At 39.2% G+C, this 20,300-nt stretch overlaps 1 protein-coding gene across 1 annotated transcript in view; it reads right to left on the bottom strand.

The window, feature by feature from the left end:
• Window positions 1-260: 260 nt before the first annotated feature.
• The window catches only part of LOC129041287 (hyaluronidase-4), a 32,314-nt gene continuing 12,274 nt past the window's right edge, over window positions 261-20,300 (bottom strand). The window contains exons 3-5 of the mRNA XM_054496736.1: window positions 8,515-9,519; window positions 2,873-2,962; window positions 261-990 (exon numbers count right to left, since the gene is read on the bottom strand). Coding sequence (XP_054352711.1) covers window positions 589-990; window positions 2,873-2,962; window positions 8,515-9,468 — 1,446 coding nt within the window. The 5' untranslated portion in view covers window positions 9,469-9,519 and the 3' untranslated portion in view covers window positions 261-588. The remainder of the gene's footprint in view (window positions 991-2,872; window positions 2,963-8,514; window positions 9,520-20,300) is intronic.

Below are 20,300 nucleotides of genomic sequence, written 5' to 3'. Positions count from 1 at the left end.
CATCTTAGAATTGGTGCTTTGCAAGTTGGGAATGGCTCCCCCTTACCTCAGTCTCCGGCCACTCATGAGAAGCTATGCCAGGAATGGTTCTGCACTCAATGAGTCCAGGTGGGAAACAGAAACCTAGTGTGAACCTGAGGCTAGAATAGAAACTGCGTTTAGTCCTCTTCAGTGGACCAGTTGACCAGGTGACCCATTCTGTTAAATCAGATGATTACTTAGTAATGTGTCCTTAAATAAATTGCCAACTTGAAAAAACAGTCTTTGAAATGAATAATTTAATATTTTTATGTATAATTTTATGTATGTACATTCATGAAAAGACTAAATTATACTAGTTTTAGTTTAAATGCAACTTAAATATTCCAATAAGGAGGAAGTATACATTGACTTTACTCCAGATCTGGTTTCCTAGCCAGATTGGAGGCAAATAAAATAATATGTTTCTGTTTACGTTAAGTGACATACATAATGTCTACTTACAATATCTCTCAATAGAATTCATAAGAGAAAAAAATTGTTATAAGTTACATCCTTCTTTAAATGACTAGGCTAGAGGCCACACAATTCCCTTTAAACTCAATTATCTCACAACTGAATGCTTCGATAACTTGCTAAAAGCAATAGACAAAGTGTCATTAGTGAACCAGGAGAAGGGGAAACCCCAGAGCAGCCATCAGCCGTCTTTGTTTCTCTGCAATCAGCTCCTTCATATCCCTGATAACAATGACAGGAAAATGTATCTGCCATCACTGCCAGGTCTGTATCAGATGCTTTTCCTTTCACAGTAAACTCCCCATCCTCAGCGGCCTCTATGTGATAACTTGTGGGGTTCAAGTGAAGGTAACTGGGTGCATTCCACATCTTCCTTATACACCTCCCATTGTTCCTGCAGAGGTGAAGGCTGCATACCTCAGCAGCTCTGGTCACATTGGCTATGTAGCTCCCTAAATCAGAACTCACAAACTGCTTCACCTTTGTACAGTTGGCCTAGAAATGTAGAAAGAAATCGATTTTAGTGTTTCTCCCTGGTACTGATAGAGTTTCTAGCACAAGGCAGTTCTTTGGTCTTGATTAAAACATAATGGCTTGATTCCGGTTGTTGAACTTGTAGGCTCCTGGGCACTATAACAAGGGTCCCAAATCGGAAAGGGGAGAGGTCTGAGGGGCAGGAGATGGATATTATGTTACAGTCAGGCTAAGCAACTGAACTCGCAAATGGCCCCGATAATCAGCACATGAGACCTTGCCTTTCTCCAATTTACATTCTTTTTTTCTTCCTTCTAGCTCCCAAGTTAATGGGTATAAAAGGAAAAAGAACAAACCCAAATTAGGAATGTACCAGAACTGCTGCTCTCAGGCTACCATTCAGGTATGCGGGGCCTTCCATGGTTGTGTTAGAGCCTGAATCACAGTCCATCATTTATTGTCAAATCATCTTATTCCACCATTCTACCAAATATTATAGCCTTCTGGATTTTCCTGTTAATTTCCATCAACTGTCCTGGGTCCTGTACTTCTAATACAATTCAAACACAGGAAAGCCTATATGGCTAACTAAGTAACTTTTGTGTATACGGTTCCTATTACGTGTTCTAAACAGAGGCCACCTGTGTGCACCCACCTTCCTGATGAAGCTCTCCTGATGAGCCACCAAGGGGCTGGGTGGAAATATCACACCTGGAAAGTCAGGAATTAATCCTCTCAGTTTCTACCTAATTCTCATATGTGGGCATAGGCATAAACAGTTTCATAAACACTATCTCAGTAGCAACAAATTGAGACTGTGAAATTCTGAGAATAATATCAGATCATCATGGACTTGCAAAAAAATTCAATTTAGCAAAAAGTGTCAAGGGTACCAGTATTCAAGGTAAAATGCGTTACGTTATAGAAATATAAACAAACCGCATCTGGAAATATGGAAGAGATTGTGATTAATGTGGATTGGGGAGAACTAGGAAACTTTCCTGGAGTAAAAAAAAAAAATCTCAGCTGAGAGAAATTTGAAGAGCCATATAAATCTTTTTTTTTTTTCCTTTTTTTTTTTTTTTGAGATGGAGTCTCACTCTTTCAACCAGGCTCGAGTGCAATGGTGTCATCTTGGCTTACTGCAACCTCTGCCTCCCAACTTCAAGCCATTCTCCTGCCTCAGCCTCCCGAGCAGCTGGGATTACAGGCATGTGTCATCACACTCGCCTAATTTTTATATTTCTAGTAGAGATTGGCTTTCTCCATGTCAGTCAGGCTGGTCTCGAACTCCTGGCCTGAAGTGATCCCACCTCCCAAAGTGCAGTAATTACAGGCGTGAGCCACCGTGCCCAGCCATAAATCTTATTTTAAATGTTGTTAATTTTCAGCTGATTTCTCTGTAGAGAAAAAGTAACTTCATTGTGGAGAATTAAAAAGTTACCACCTGTTTCTACCTTTCAAAATAGTATATAACACATTTTCTATAGTCATTAAATGCAAGATGTCCATCATCAAACTGTGGCTAATGCCAACTCTACCACTAAGTATCCTAAATAGCTGTTAACCTAGTTGGTTTCCTCTCTAGTTTCACCATTTGTAAATGAGGATGATAGTCACTACCTCATACGACCAGTAAATGAGCAAATCCGACTCAAAAAATCTCTTAGCACAACCTTAGTGCATCATAAATATTCATCAAATGTCAGTGTTATGATTACTATCTTTATAAAAGTTCACAATATTTTTTAGCCTTTTCTATGTATCAGGCACTGATCTGCAATATTTATTCTAAAGCTGGTTTGCTATGGAGGTCATGAGAGCTTTATTAGAGTAAGCTCTCCAAGAAAGCAGAGAAATACTTTTAATTAAAAAACATTAAATATACCTTCAAGATACTTACCTTGGATGAAGTTAAATTCATGTCTCCCCAAATAACAATGCCTGCAGCTCCCAAGGCAGCACTTTCTCCTATGGTGCTGACTAGATCTTGCTAGATTGAAGACAGTAGAGTTCATTATTAATTTGAATGTAAAACAACCCACCAGGGGCCGGGCGCGGTGGCTCACGCCTGTAATCCCAGCACTTTGGGAGGCCAAGGCGGGCAGATCACGAGGTCAAGAGTTTGAGACCAGCCTGGTCAACATGGTGAAACCCCGTCTCTACTGAAAATACAAAAAAAAAAATTAGCCAGGCGTGGTGGTGGGCGCTTATAATCCCAGCTACTCGGAGGCTGAGACAGGAGAATCGTTTGAACCCAGGAGGCGGAGGTTGCAGTGAGCCGAGATCGCACCATTGCACTCCAGCCTGGATGACAGTGTGAGACTCCGCCTCAAAAACAAAAAACAAAAAAACCCACCAGGGATTAGGATTAGAGTCTGAGTTCAGTATAACAGGGCTGGTACTCAGCTCATATACTCCTTAGATACTATTTTCTATCTTCGTAGAGTGACACAAATGCTGAATAAACCAATGCTCAAAAATCACACTCTGTAATCATATGCAAAAACATATAAATATTTTTAAAGAAAAACATATGTTGCTATCCAGGATATTATACTGAAGGCAATGAGGCTGTAAATGGTTATCAGAAATTATTTAATTGAAATAAATCGGGGGCACATACCCACATACCAGGTCATATGTATGTGCCCTGGAAACAGAATCCAAAAGTTTTCCTTCTCCAAATGCAATCCTGTTAACCAGGTTCCTTTTCCATTTTGCAACATGCCCCAGTGCCACTTCATCCCCACAGTTATTTGGATGGGTTTATATCATTTCAATTCCAAGGCCAGGCAAAGAAGCAACGTTAAGGGCTTGCAGGCTCTGATTTGGTCCAGCTTTCATATTTGTCCCTGAAAGTATGTGTGTTTAATTTCTAAGTACCTGACCTAATAGGCTTTATTTATGACTCATCCAATCATGGTAAAGTCGCTGGAATTTTCTGCAATATGGTTAAGATAGACAAAGATAAGGCTTTAGCAGAGAGAATTTTGATTTTATAATCTTAAAGGTTTATTGTTTTAGTGTTTAAAGATTAACATGGATCTAGGCTGTTTTCTGGAGCAAATTAAGATTTGAATGTATGTAGTTGGTTTCCTAGTTTATTAAATTATAACACATTCCCCCACTCTTTAGGATACTAAGCATTCACCTTTTACTCTAAGGGTGAATTTCTACCAATTAAATGCTAGAAAATGTTATTAGGTGATTTGGTGGAAAATAAAAGCAGAACTGTAAATGCTATTTTGCCATTGGGCACTTAATATTATTACTTGAAAGCTAAATCTCTTTATCTGACACTTTTATTGTCTAACACTCAAATTGGTTTTACAATATCAGTTTTTAAAGTTTTCTTTTTTTTTTTTCTGAGCAATTGTCTTGTGACTTTCAACAAGGAAAGAGATTTTGGTTTAAACCAATTTCCCTTTCAGGTTAACATCCATTTTCATTCCCTGTGATTATAATATCTGCTGAACAGGTCATAGCTGACATGACAGGAAGGAGAGGAGGTTTTGAGAGGCTCAAATAAGATAGTATAAATGAAAGGATTTTGAAAATTGTCAATGGCACGATGAACAGGGACAGAGGAGGAGCCATCCCTGCAGTACCAAGACTGCAGACTCTGTGTCCACTCTCTCTTTGGGCAAAGACATAAGGGAGCAGAACTCCTCACTCCGCTCACTTTGAAACTTCCCTGAAAATGGTGTCATATAGTCACATGGTGTGATCAGGGCAGAAATCCCCAACAGCTCTCCTTTTGATGAAGGAGCATTGCATTGCCATCAAAGGAGAATAAGGACATAACATTTACATTTTATATTTATAGGTTATTGGTCTATAGTAAGTATGTAAGCGGCAGATGTTTCTGGTGAAAGCCACACCTTCTGAGGTTGCTGTCAGTTTCTTCCAAATTAGTTTTCAAATCAGTTTCTCAACAAATTAGTTCACTGTCACCTCACAGACAGCAGGGTGCTGAATGAATCACAAAGCAGCTATGTTTTGGGGATCAGAAAATCAAGGGCACTACCCAGCTAGGAAAGTCACAGATAAAGTGCCTCTGAGAGCAGATTGGGACCACCTGAAAGCTTGAGCCATGGTGGTGTTGTCACATTACAGAAAAAGAAAGGAACAAAGTAGATGTACTGAAAATGAGCCTCCCAGGTCCCAGTGCGGCACACGGTGCTTTGCACCTACACATGATCCTTGGACCTGAATCAGGGTTTCAGAAGCAGAGGGTAGGGCTACTCAAGGGATTCACTCAACACTTTGGTGTCAGTCCCTGATGCTTACCAGAGTGCATGTAAGCAAGGTGCCCACTGTGGGGAGCTGGAGCATTACTAATGAGCTGCCTTTGTGCCTTACCAGAGACAGCATGAATTAATGACAAGGATAAATATCTTTAAATTTACAGGCAAGGAAACTCCTGTTGTTAATTTTTAAAAGCACATCGCAGATGGAACAGGAGGCCATTATCTTAAGTGAAATAACTCAGAAACAGAAAGTAAAATATCACATGTTTTTACTGATAAGTAGGAGCTAAACGATGGGTAAATATGGACATACAAAGTGCAATAATAGACGTTGGAGACTCCAGAAGGTGCAAGGGTGGGAGGTGAGTGAGGGATAAGAAATGACCTGTTGGGTAAAATGTACACTTTTCGGGTGACGGGCCCAGAATTCACCACTACTCAATATATCCATGTAACAAAACTGCACTTGCACCCCCTAAATGTATAAAAATGAAAAACTGATAATAAATAATAAATGTTTTAAAAGCACAGCATCAGGTTATGTCTAGGTTGCATTTATATGTAAATAATACAGGCAATCTTCTGTGTGAAATGAGGTTTGACTGCCTCTATATCCCCACGCTGTAGCTATTGCCTGAGATTCCACTCTTAAAAATCCCATGTTTAAGTTTAAGGCTTTGATGGCTGTTAAAAAAGTAATAGCCATTCACATAGGTTTCTGTAGAGCTTCAGGTTTTCATATGCATGTTCTCATTTGATTTACATCATACTTTTGCTAGGTCAGTAGGGCAGGTAATATTGTCCCATTTTGTACATGAAGACACTAAGTCCAGGGAGGTTAAGAGATTTGCTACTTACTAGTGAATCTTTTTTGTAATCTTGACTGTATGTATGTGTGCATTCTAAAATTCAGACATTATTGGGAAAATCAGAAACGGAAGCCATTAATGGTCATTAAGAGTTTGGTACAAATGAGTATCAGGCTTTTAAAAAATTATGGGCGGGGCCGGGCACAGTGGCTCACACCTAAAATCCCAGCACTTTGGGAGGCCAAGGCAGGTGGATCTCTTGAGGTCAGGAGTTCGAAACCAGCCTGGCCAACACGGCAAAACCCCGTCTCTACTAAAAACACAAAAATTAGCTGGGCATGGTGGCACATGCATGTAACCCCAGCTACTCGGAGGCTGAGGCAGGAGAATCACTTGAACCCGGGAGGCGGAGGTCACAGTGAGCCGAGATCGCGCCACTGCACTCCAGCCTGGGCGACAGAGGGAAACTCCATCTAAAAAAAAAAAAAAAAAAAAAAAAAAAAAAAAAAAAAAAATTATGGGCAGATTTTTAAAATCAATAGGGTACAATGGTGGGTACACTTATAGTTTAAAACACTTGGAAATAGCTTGCCACTCGGAAAAAAAGAGTGCAGAATGAGATGAAACCCAAACTGTTGCTTCTTTTTTCCTGAGAGGTAAGAAAGCATTTCCGTGGCTATAGCTACTAGAAAAAGAAGCTTATACCAGGTTCACAGAATGTGCAGAATGTCCCAGTAGTCTAAATTCGTCTTTTGAAATGAACGTTTTGTCCCTTAGAGTTTATTGTTTCTTCCAAAAGTCAATTTATTATCACTAAAGAAAGGAACTTGGTTGAGTCAAATATAGAAAAGACGTTTTACAAAAGAAAGTGGTATTTAAATTTTGATTCCATTCCAGAGTCAAGATTATTTTGTAAAGATTTAGGTAACTTTCTTTTTTTTTTTTTTTTGAGATAGAATTTTGCTCTGTCACCCAGGCTGGAGTGCAGTGGCGCAATCTTGGCTTACTGCAACCTCTGCCTCCCGGATTCAAGCAATTCTCTCCTCAAACTCCTGAGTAGCTGGGATTACAGGCACCCGCCACCACGCCTGGCTAATTTTTGTATTTTTAGTAGAGATGAGGTTTCACTATCTTGGCCAGGCTGGTCTTAAACTCCTGACCTCGTGATCCACCTGCCTCAGCCTCCCAAAGTGCTGGGATTACAGGCGTGAGCCACTGCACCTGGCCTAGGTAACTTTTTAAAACCTTTCAGACAGTACTGACTTCCTATTATTCTTCATTCAATTATTTTTCACTGATTTTTCTGGGTGGTATGAATAAAGTTCACAACAGAGACTTTTTTTCCTTCCTCCTTCACCTCATGAATGGTGTCGGAGGTATGGCATTTACCATATTTCATACGTATGCATCATTTCTCCCTCTGATGGATACACTCCATTTATGTTCCAAAGATACCTGGTCACTGTAGAGCCCTCACCTGGGTGTTTTCTATGCCACCTTCTTAGGATGCCTAGAACTCAGAACGTCTTTAACAGATATTGGTGAATTGAAATTTGTAATGGTGGAGAAAGGAAAAATGCCTCCATTAAAATATATTAAACCACTGGTATCCAGCAATACCTTAAAACATCACTGCATCACACATGTGAAGCCCTCCACAAGTCCTGAGTCTTCTCAGTGTAGAAAGGTTACACAAAATTATCCAAATCCAAAGATTAGGCTGGGCGCGGTGGCTCATGCCTGTAATCTCAGCACTTTGGGAGGCCGTGGCGGGTGGATCACCTGAGGTCAGGAGTTCAAGGCCAGCCTGTCCAACATGGGGAAACCCCATCTTTACTAAAAGTACAAAAATTAGCTGGGTAGGGAGGGGGGTGGGCACCTGTAAACCCAGCTACTTGGGAGGCTGAGGCAGGAGAATCGCTTGAACCCAGGAGGTGGGGGGTGCAGTGAGCCGAGATTGCATCATTACACTCCAGCCTAGGTGACAAGAACAAAAAACTCCATCTTGAAGAAAAAAAACAAAACAAAACAAAGATTAAAATACCCACTACTTTCCCTAGAATTTTTTTGTTTAAGTGGCTAGACAATTCTGCTTCCACATGTATGAGCAAACACTCCATTTCAAAACATCCTTTTTGATTGTCTAACCTGCTCATTGCCGATCATTTCAATAACCTTCCAAAATGCCCGATTGTAAGTGAGTACAGTTAAAGTTGGTGTGCAGGAAATGTAGTAGTTGCTGGTATCTACTTTAACCCTTTCTCACCTTACTTTGTTCCTTAAGAGAATAATAATGAATAAGATAATCAAAATTCAGTTTCCATAAATGAAGAGTCTAAATGCATGACTAGTCAAGGAAGAATTATGCTCCCATATAACAGACCATTAATTGAAATCAATTCTTCAAAGAACATAATTAACAAAGAAATGTCCTTTTAAAGATAAGGAGGAAATCCCCCACCATTGGACAAGAAGCTTCTTACCTTAGAAAGGAAAAATAAAGGTTCATCTCTGTACCCTAGCCTTGTGTAGACAAATACAGGCAGAGCATAATCATGAGATGTCATGGTGGAGATCCTCATGGATTCATGCACCCGAAATTTGGAGAAGCGCAAAATATTTTCACTGTCTCCAAGGGATTTCCAGACACCAATAGAAGGATATAAAGCAGCACTGCTGTTCCAGAGCCAAGAGAGCTCATTGTTCCTCAAGACTTCGTCTTCTGGGCATGATCCAGTGTAGTTTGGGGCATAAACGTTATAATTGTGGCAATCAGGATATAAATAATAACCCCAAAGGCCTTTGGGTCGGCTCTTAATTCCCAATTTGATGGTTTCCTTCATGAAAGCTTTTGCACTTTCTTCAAAGGTCACTTTAGCTAAATATTCAATATCGGTAGCTGATACATTCTTTCCCATATCGGAAATAAGCTTTCTTGACTTCTGCCTGTAAACATCTTTTGCGTTCCAGTTCCGGGCCCACTGTGGTCGCCAATATTCCCAATCTATAACAGCAAGTCCACTGAAATCTTCAGCAGGGATGTAATAATTAATATCTTGGTCAGCTTTTTCCAAATGTACTTGTAAACTTATGTTCTGTGGGAGACCCCCATTAATGGGGACCCCTTGTGATGTATACCATGGATAGTATCCCAATCTGTTGACATAAAATATAGTGACATTTTGCCCCCTGGCCTTGGCCAGTGGGCTTCCAATCACAGGAAATATTTTCAAATTTAGTCTTAAATTATATTTTATCAAACACTGATCTGTTGGAGCATTCCAAGCAGCTATAAAAGGTTTCCTTTGATAAATTGGAAGTCGAGCAGGTTTTAGACAAGAGATAGACTTTAGAATAAAAAATATAAGGAGCCATGAAGTGAGATGTACTGGTTGAACAACACAAATCCTTAACTGTCCTTCAGATAATACTTTCATGGTAAGATAAAAATCTTATGTTATCTTCCGCTTTAGTGCACTCTAGAAGACCTGTGGAGAGATTTAATTTTCTGTTAGTCATAGTTTTGAGGAAAAAGACTCAAATAATAAATAGATATTATTATTATATATGTCTATTTGTAAAGTGTATCACTTAAAGGTCTCAAAGAGGCCTATAAATAAATTGAGATATAGAAGCATATGTAGAGACCTAGCTTCTATTCAGGGGCAGGAAATGCAATTCAACAAACATTCATGGAGCACCAGACCCTATGTCCAGAAAACAAAATCAATAAGATGTGGTCCTTGCCTTTAAGGAGCTCATGATCAGGTAAAGATGTGAAATAATATTCAGCATCATTTTGGAAAACTCATCAAATCCCAGGCATTGTGCTTAAGTGCTTCGTAAATATTTATTTTTTTAAAACTTGTAATAACTAAGTAAGGCTTATAATTACATTTCCATTTTACAAATGGGGAAACTGAGGCTTAGAGAGATGAAAAGGCTTGCCTGATGTCACTTTATATGGAAGGCAAGGTGATGTAAAATTTAAATACCAAAAATGCATAACAAGTACTACATGATAATTTACTGGAGCAATTACTTCTGGGAGTAAGCAGTAGGTAGGAATGGAAAGGAAAGTGATTGAGTGGCAAGAAATTAAAACCAGCCCAACTGTCCCAAAGAATAGATGTTTTGGGTTTCTTTTGAATAAACTTAGAAATTGACCCTCCCAGGGTAAAACTTAAGAAAGTTACATTTGTCTTATCTGGGTTCCTTTCTTGGTAAACCAACCATCAAGCCTCCCAGAATGTTTCAAGGAACTGAAACTTACCAGATTATCACATCTAAACAATGAGACACCAGACGCCTCACTCATCATAATTGCCTAACTGACCACTTGCCTGTTGACCAACTCCTCTTTCCTACCCCTCCTTAATTCCTGTTTTCCCACACATAGTTACTTTTCTTCCCTACTTTATAGACCCCAAATTTTAGTTGTTTGGGGAGATGGATTCCAGACTGATCCTTTATTCTCCTTGGCTGCAGCACCCAAATAAGGCCTTCTTCCCCAGCAATACTCCTTGACTCAGTGATTGGCTTTCTATGCAGCAAGCAATGGGACCTAGACCAAACCCCTGGAGTAACAGAATGTCTCAGGGAAGACACTGGAGTTGAAAGAGAAGATAGGGCCAGGCAGGGAGGCTCACGCCTATAACCCCAGCACTTTGGGAGGCCGAGATTGGCAGATCACAAGGTCAAGAGATCAAGACCATCCTGGCCAACATGGGGAAACCCCATCTCTACCAAAAATACAAAAATTAGCTTGGCATGGTGGCACGTGCCTGTAGTCCCAGCTACTCAGGAGGCTGAGGCAGGAGAATCACTTCAACTTGGGAGGTGAAGGTTGCAGTGAACCGAGATTGCACCACTGCCTTCCAGCCTGGCAACAGAGTGAGATTCAGTCTCAAAAAAAAAAAAAAAAAAAAAAAAAAGGAGAGAGAAAGAGAAGATAGGTAGGTGTTTGGACAGTAGAAGAGGGAACACGATAGTGGCTACTTTGTCAAGTTATTTTTTAGTCATCTCTTTGTAAAACTGCTACGCAATTATTTTTGTAAAAGCTCATCAAAGGGTTTGATGGCATAAAACATTTGCAGTCTTGTGTGTCATTAAGATGAAAATGCATTGTGGCTATGCCTGATGCCTAGTGAGATTAAGGTGTCCAGTAGACATTTGTCCTTTGGCTGTGTGCTCTGGATACAGACCCCTTTCCTCAGTAGTCAATTCTGCACCATAAGTATCTTGGAAGGCAAAGCCCATATTTCATTAAATAAGCCAAAATGTCCCAGCCTTCTTTGCAGGTTTGGTATTGGTCTATGACTGTGGTCAGCCCAGTTAGAAGCATCCTAATCTAGGCTTTGAATTGGGATATTGAGATTCAAGGAGGCTGAGGTGACATTACCAGTGGTGACATAGATTCCAGTGTCAAAGAGCAGCAAGCTGGGGCATCCAGAACCTGAACCTGATGCCCATAATGTTACTGTTAAGTGGAGACATTGTCCTCATGGACACCGCCTTTCTGCTCAAGTAAGCAAGGTTTGTTTCAGTTGCTTACAACAAGGAACTCTGATTTATAGAGAAGTGATACAGTTTGGCTGTGTCTCCAGCCAAATCTCATCTTGAATTGTAGCTCCCCTATTCTCCCTGTCATGGAAGGGACGTGGTGGGAGGTAATTGTATCAAGGGGGCGAGATTTCCCATGCTGTTCTTGTGATAATGAATAAGTCTCATGCTATCTGATGGTTTTATAAAGGGTGGTTCCCCTGCGCATGCTCTTTTGCCTGCCGCCATGTAAGACGTGACTTTGCTCCTCCTTCACCTTCTGCCATGATTGTGAGGGGTCCCCAGCCATGTGGATCTGTGAGTCCATTAACTCTCTTTTTCTTTATAAATTACCCAGCCTCAGGAATGTTTTCATTAGCAGTGTGAGAACAGACCAATACAAGGTGCTTCTGTGGCTTGTAGTAAAGCCTGTGCTACATGTTGTGTGTAACTATCATGTTTAACCACCAGGTGTCACCAGCCAAACCTCATAGTATTTCTCAGGCCTTGGACACTGCTGTAAAAAAATTTTAAGTAATTCACAAAACTTCCTCCAAAGACATTTAAGAAGTCCTAAGTAAATGGATAAACACAAAACACCAGTTTTTAAGAGCTACAGAGGTAGATATTTTCACTTACTGAGTAAATATAATCCTCCATGCACAAAGCTGAATAAGATTACCCCACTTAGTAGCATGAAATATATCATACTGCAGCTCTAAATTATGATTTGAAGAGAATAGTATTTTCAAGGGAATCTAATTTTATGAGTAAGAAAAATTGTGGTACTCAAAACTTCCCCTTCTCTTTGATTTATTATTATATTTTGACTCCAGGTAAGAAAAATAGATTTACATATGCATTCATTAATAGAAGGGGAAAGAAACTTTTCTTTAAATTCAAAATTCAGTTCTATTAGAAAAGACTATATTTGTGTACCAAAAAAAGAAAAATCTACCCTGCCAGACACTTCCTGCTTTGGTCTCATTCAAAACAGTTTTCCACTGACTATTGTTTCCCCTTTGGTCTGCTCCCTCATCACCACCATAGAACATCCTGGTTCATTTATTACAAAGTTACCAAGTGATTCTCTTCTCCTATCCTGGAATGTTATTATTGTTCTCAGTGTCTCAGGGAAGACACTGGAGTTGAAAGAGAACTGGTGAACTGTTTGTTCTGGTGAACTGGAGGTGCACCTTACATGGCAGATGGCAGACATAGCTCCTGAAAAAATGTGTGGGTGCATGACAAAAAAGGCAAAATAAATAAGTAAAATCCCCTGCCCGTGTCTTCTGCTCACTGTATGTCAGGTTTCTGCTTCCTATGCAGCCAGGTCAGGGCACTGGTGTGCCCTCCTAGTTAAATATGGCTTCTTGGGAGGAGATCCCCTCATGTGACCCCTCTCTGACACTGTTTTCCCTTCCCTGTCCCACCATGCAATCTCTGTCTGTTTCTCCTGTCCTTCCTTCACCAAGGAACCTCCCCTAACCTGCCCTTCCAAAAGCGCCCTTTGCTTCAGAGCTTCCCTAGACCTCATTCCCTCACCCCACCTATGCCATTAAAATCCCCACTGCTGAGCTCTGCCTTATCTTGACTAGTTCTTGTAGCATAGCAACCTGTGCAATTATCCACAGTTAACCATGCATCACCAGCGATAGCAACCTTCCTTTTCTTTCTCCCTCCCCCCTTCCATAATCTGCCTAGGAAAATGTGCTCCTGTAAACAAACCTCTAAATGACAATGTTTAGAAAGAGTTACCAAGATATTGGAGGTAGAGGTGAATGAGGAATTTAACCTGGACTTGTCCTTTAAATTTTATCGCCCAGTTTTCTCTTCTTAGAAGTAAGGTCTGTTCTGGGAACATATATGAAGGACTAGTTCCCTTCCTTCAACAAGGAAACTTCTGTGAAGACATTTTAAAGGCCCCTGGACAAATGATTTTCAATGAAATGACATACTCATTCAAGCCACAGGTAAGGGGAAGTAGCTTTCTCCTGACTCCTCCTCTGGTGGAAGGAAGTGACGAAGGTTTAGCTGCTACTACGTTGACGTTGGTTTCATAGTTCTGATCTTCTTACCCTGACCAGAGACAAATGTGGCAAAAGCGGCAAACAGACAGGGCCTATTTCAGGTCGGCTCAAGGACCTCACCTCATCACTGCCCCTTCCTCCTGACAATGAAGGAGACATTGAAGAAGGTGGCAGGAAGGATGTTCTTTTGAGGGAGACAGGACCACCATGTACAGCTACAAGAGTCTGCAAAAAAGCCCCTATCCCCTATCCCCTACTTATTCCTATCTCCCTTTTCACTGCTTCCCCAAAGAAGCTTACTTGCTTGTGATAAACTAAAAGAAAAAAAAAGAGCAACCCTTGGCATTCAGAAACTGAGTACTACACTCACAGCTAGGCTGCATAATGCTTCTCTTAAACAATGTCACAGAATACCAGTCTGGACAAGTTTACTCTCAGACCATAATAAAATGAGACAAAGCCATGCCACTTTTAAATTTTGTCTAAGATCATAAAAGAAGGTCACTGTGCAACCCACAAAATACCAAACCTCCCTCTCTCTTGCTGAATGAATGACTGCTATTCTTTACTCAATCACAGGAACGCCTCTGCTTTCTGACAACATCTAATCTAGAGAAAATCCCTGCCTTCTTAGACTCTTCCCCAAATCACCCAGCCAAAACCTAAATCATGTGATAGTTTCCTCCTAATACCCTCTTACTGAGACACCCCATGGCTTCCCGTGGTGTGCACCCTCCCTTCCCACAATAACTAATAAAGCCAACTAATTTAACTGCAGGTGTGCTCCTGGTGGTCTTTGGAGCACTGACACTGTATGAAGGCTGAGGCACTTAGTGTTCATTCTTATAAGAATTCAGAAAATTTTTACTGAGCATCTTCTATGTACCAGGCTCCCTTCTAAGTACTAACAATACAATAGTGAGCAAAACAAACAAAAGCCCCTGCCCTCACTGAGTTTAAATTCTTGTAGGGGAGGGAGATAATAAATAAGAACAGTAAATAAAATATTCAGCATGTTGCAAATGATGATAACAAAGAAAAATAAATAAGGCAGGGATTTGTTCCTAGATGGTAACAAGCCTCACTGATCCCAAGGATAAGAGGAGTCAGCCTGGAGGATGTCTGGGGAAGTATGAGGGAAAGCAGGTGCAAAGGCCCTGTGGCAGAGCATGCCTGCTGTCTCTAAAGACCTTTAAAGAGGTCAGTGACTAGGTAAAAGGAGCCAGAGAGGAAAGAGTGAGGGTCTTATGGGGGCTTATAGGTATTCAGGCTTTCACTATAAATGAGATGGGAAAGATGTGGTGGGCTTTGAAAGAAGAATGACATTATCTGCCGTGGGCTTAACTGGATTCCTCTGGCTGCTGTGTTGAGGCAAGCCTGAAAGGGAAAAGACACAAGAGAGAAGCAGGAAGACTATAAAAAGCTCTTGCAATAATCTAAGACAGAAATGAGAGCAGTTCAAACCAGTTATTTATGAGACCATAATATTTTAAACAATCACCACAAAGGAAAAGGATATTATAAATCAATAAATTAATTGCACTAATTTGTTTTCATTTTGATTGCAACTCTAAGTGCCTGTTCTCAAACACCCAGTGCAATGTTTTTTAACTTTACACAGCATGGTGATCCATACTGATCTTTACGATTAGAGTGAATGCTCTGGAAAAGTTTTTCAAAGCATATACTCCCTTCTTAATATTCAGGTATTAGTGAAACGAATTGATTTTCCAAATCTACACGTCTTCAATTTCTTTTTTCATGATATTGGGGTTCTGTTTTAAAAACGTTTAAGATGCCAAGTGTCTGCTCCTAAAACCATGAGAGTTTGACGAGATATCCTGAAGGTCATGGTCGTTAAGGAATTTAATAAATGCACTGTTTTATTTCCAAGCCCTTAAGGAAAGTACTGGCCAAAGTGATATTTTGTTGCCAATGATGAAAAATATATATACTCATATATATTTATCAGACTGAGAGACAGAGCAGAACCATCAAGTTCAAAGCTGTGTGCTCAATTTTGCAGAACTAATTGCCAACCTATTTTCTAATAAAAGCTTATTAGAGCAACAGCCAATAATAGGCATCTATTTTTTTCTCTGATGAACTTTTTCTCTTTTGAAACATCAATGCTCTGCAAGCTGGCTCTTTAGTATTCCAGCAGAAACAGCAAAATATTTTAATGTTAGAGGTTTCTCAATTAAGTATTTTTCATACCTTTTTCTTAAAAACTTGTTGCCTATGGGTTTATAATATAATCTACTTTATAACAGTATTTCTTTAAGGCCCATAATTCATCATTAGATACTGAATTTTATGATAACTATTTTATGTTATTATCAAAGAACACAGTGTCCCTCCATCTGAACTAATTTTAGAACTCCTATACTATCTTGATTGTATAAAATTGTTTCCTTTCCAGTCTTCTTAAATACAGGTTTAAGTTTTGTAAATATGTGAAAATGACTATTCCAGCATCACTTTTGCTAATGGTAAATTCACTATATTATTCAATCTGAAAGGCCTCGTTTTTAATGAAGCAAGCAAATTTTGCAGTTTTAAGAAATACAACCTGAAAGAGATTTAAATTATCTTTGTATAAAAGTATACACTTATTCTTTGTCTAAAAGTATTACTTCTCTTTTAGGACTTGAAATTTCGTACAGCCAAGATCAAAAGATTTCTTGGAAAAGCACACTAAGTCTTAGGATCACGTTTTGAATAAAATGTTCCCTCTGTCAACCTGTTTTTAACTAAGTTTCTTAAGATAACATTAAGTGGATTTATGTCTTCAGATTTTTAATTAAAGTTGTTGAACTAAAAAGCCATCCAGTGGTCTGCGAAATGTTATTTAAGTCTTTCCAATGTCCATAGTCAAGATTACAACTTAAAATACTTCCCTCCCTATAAAAATGACCCAAGCCATTGATTAGGAGTGCTGGGATACTAGTCAGGGTTATCAGACAGAAACTAGGGATGGGGAGCTGAGGCCCCAACCTCAGGCCTGTGGACCAGAACAATCTTTAAACAGGAGAGAGTTGGATCCCAGTTCCCCAGATCCCAGCTCTCAATGTTAGAGTACAAGACTGGAGAGGAAAGGCAAACATTTGAGAGGTCAAAAGCTATAGCCAGATCACATTGTCTTGTCTCTGGTAAACATGGCTTAATTTCAAATTTTGCCTCAGTCCTGACTGGAGTGTCTTGAAAACTAGGGTTCCCCTGGCTTTGCAAATGGCAAACCATCATCTATCTCTCTGTACAAGCATATATATTTTAGCAGGATAAGACATTTGAGCAAGGTGAAATGTGCAGGGATTGACTCCAACCTGAATGAAGAAAGAGTACATTCCTAGTGGAAACAGAAGACTGGAAATTTCTATTTGAATTATCAACGAATAAAACCTTTCACCAAGAAATTCTGCTTCTATGTAGTTCATTGTAGCATTTCTTATAATTAGGACGACAAAATTAATGTCTTCCTAATTCTTATAATTAGGACGACAAAATAAATGTCTACTATAAGGCAAAGGCCACATAAGGCACGGCCTTGTAGACAGTGGAATGCTATGCACCTATAACAAAGAATGATGTTTCTTCTACGTATTGATAAGGACATTCACCAGATATTAAAATAGTCTTTAAAATATATATTTGTTTTACATGTGTATCTGTACACAAGCTACAAATTTTAATAAAGTGTGTATAGATTGTTGCCATTTTTCAAAGAAAGGAATATGTATATATATATATATACACATACACATACACACACAAATTACATATGTACACAGTATAGTAATTTGTGTACTGAGGAATATCTCTGGAGCTATATTAGTCTGTTCTCACACTGCTATAAGGAAATACCCGAGACTGGGTAATTTTAAAGGAAAGAGGTTTAATTTACTCACAGTTCCCTATGGCAGAGGAAGCCTCAGGAAACTCACAATCATGGCAGAAGGCAAAGGGGAAGTAAGTGCCTTCTTCACAAGGTGGCAGGAAACAGAAGTGCTATGAAAGAGGAACATCCAAACACTTATAAAACCATCAGATCTTGTGAGAACTCATGCACTATCAGGAGAACAGCGTGGGGGAAACCGCCTGCATAATCTGATCACTTCCCTCCCTCCACACATGGGGATTGTGAGAACTCATGCACTATCAGGAGAACAGCTTGGGGGAAACTGCCTGCATAATCTGATCACTTCCCTCTCTCCACACATGGGGATTACAGGTCCCTCCCGCAACATATGGGATGATAATTTGAGATGAGATTTGGGTGGGGATACAGAGCCAAACCATATAAGGAAGGATACTCAAAAAAGGTTATATTGCTTGCTTCCAGGGAAGAGAACAGGGTGGCTAAGTGAGAGAAGTGAGCAGGGGTGAGATTTATTTGAGAAGGAAGTTCTGTTGGGATTTTGTAATATGTTGCTGTAACAGCTAATTCAAAACCATCAATCTGATTTTAAAAACTCAAAGTTCTTTGGATATATAAGAGAAGATGCCAATTGATTCTGACTACAGTATAAGGAATCAAGTTTTCCTAAAGAAAGTTACATTTCACTTGGATTTTGTTATGAAGATCATTTTTATAATTTTATTTGAGAAATTGTATGCTTATCTGCAATCTGACAAGAACATCCCTTTTCAGGAAATAAGCATGATTTTTTTAATGGAAATGAACACTATCAGCCACAGCTTTAAGTTAAGGCTCTATTCTGACATTTGATTATTAAAAGCTAATTATTGATTGGTTACTATCTATGGTAAAAGAAAATTAACAGTGGTTAATGGTTTAGGAGGTGTTCGGTAGGAACACTGATGATAAGCTTGAAGAAACTGATTAGTATTATTATTCTCCACAAAATGTAATGCACAATACCGGTGAATTATTTAATACTAGTGGAAAAATATACTTTACAGTAATAGGCCTTCTCTGATTGTAAACAAGGCAAAACTCTAGTTACAACAGATAAAAGTATGCGGAGAAATTGGATATGAAAAAATGATTGTTCTTTCTTTCTTATTTCTTTGACTATATATTAGTTTTGGTGATTTATTTAGCCTAATTTTAAATAACTCAGGAAGCTAGATTGCTTGTTAACTTCTTCAGCATCAGATAACTTTTTTCCTTGGATTTTCTTAAAGACTTCAATTCCATTTTATTTCATCACCCATACCTTTTTGATGAAGACTAACTTCTGATCTTATTTTTTATTCTTCAATGTCTATGGCATTGTTTTTATTTCTTTTTATTCTTCCCCACACTTTTCTTTTCTAAATCCTTCTCAAATCTGATTGCTTTCTTTGAATTATGTCCAACTACCCTGGTATGTTTACAACACAAAATATCTCAGTGCAATATAACAGAAGCCAGTAAAGAGTGCAGGTTAAAATCTTACACTCTGGAGCCAGTTACCATAAACAGCACACTAGAAAAAGTTTCATTGTTTTTCCTATTCAATTTTTATTTCTATTGTTTTAACTTGCCTTCCCAGCATATCACAATACTGTCTTTTGGGGCAGAGGAGTGCAATGATAATAGTAATGGCATTTTATATATGTAAACATAGTATTGATGTCTATTCTGTTCTTATAAACTAAAGTCTCAACTTTTGAAAATTATATTTATGAACTAGAACTTAAATTCTAATCTATAAATATGGGACAGGATCTTGCACACTACCCTTTCCCCATTCCTCTCTGCACCCTTGCCTTTCTCTGGTTGACATTTTCACATAAGACAGATCTTCTAACCTAGACAGCAATCCTACTATATGGCTCAATGAACATCTTATGTCCACTATGTGCTGACTGCCACATATTTGATTAAGTCATGCCTGAGTTTGCAATGCCTTTTGGCATTGCACCTAATGTTTTCTACCTAAAATATCTCTGTCAATCTTCATTAAACTTGACTGTGAGATTTCAAGCCCATCAAATTAAGCAATCTGAGGAGATTTTGGCTTATAAAGAGCTGGTTGGATTATGTCTGTATACAATTTTCTTCACTTTTTGGTTTACATCTTACATGGTTAGCTACATATACATTTCTTTTGTTTGTTTGTTTTTTGAGATTGAAATAGGCTGAAGTGTAGTAGCACAATATCAGCTCACTACAGCCTCGATCTCCTGGGCTCAAGCAATTCTCCCACCTCAGCCTCCTGAGTACCTGGGACTACAGGTGTGTGCCACCATGCCAAAGCTAATTTTTATATTTTTGCAGAGACAGGGTTTCACCATGTTGCCCAGGCTGGTCTCGAACTCCTGAGCTCAAGTGATCCACTTGCCTCAGCCTCCCAAAGTGCTGGGATTACAGGAGTGAGCCATCACACTTGATCTACATAGACATTCCATATCTCCATTTAATAGCCTAGTTTTCCACTTCAAGTACACCTTCTGGATAAATGATGATGTTCTTGATGTTGCAACTGAATTGTGCCAATCAGCCTGATCATTACCAGGTTTAAATAACAAATAGTATATGTTATGTGACCAACTGAATTATGTTTTGTTTCTATTAAAAAAAAAAAAGAAAGAAAGAAAGAAAGGCAGCTGGCAAGATGGCCCAATAGCAACAGCTCCGGTCTGCAGCTCCCAGTGAGATCAATGCAGAAGGAGGGTGATTTCTGCATTTCCAACTGAGGTACCTGGCTCATCTCATTGGGACTGGTTAGACAGTGGGTTCAGCCCATGGA

This window comes from Pongo pygmaeus, chromosome 6, assembly GCF_028885625.2.
Source record: "Pongo pygmaeus isolate AG05252 chromosome 6, NHGRI_mPonPyg2-v2.0_pri, whole genome shotgun sequence".
NCBI classification, from domain to species: Eukaryota; Metazoa; Chordata; class Mammalia; order Primates; family Hominidae; genus Pongo; species Pongo pygmaeus.
This window is presented reverse-complemented; position numbering and strand designations above follow the sequence as displayed.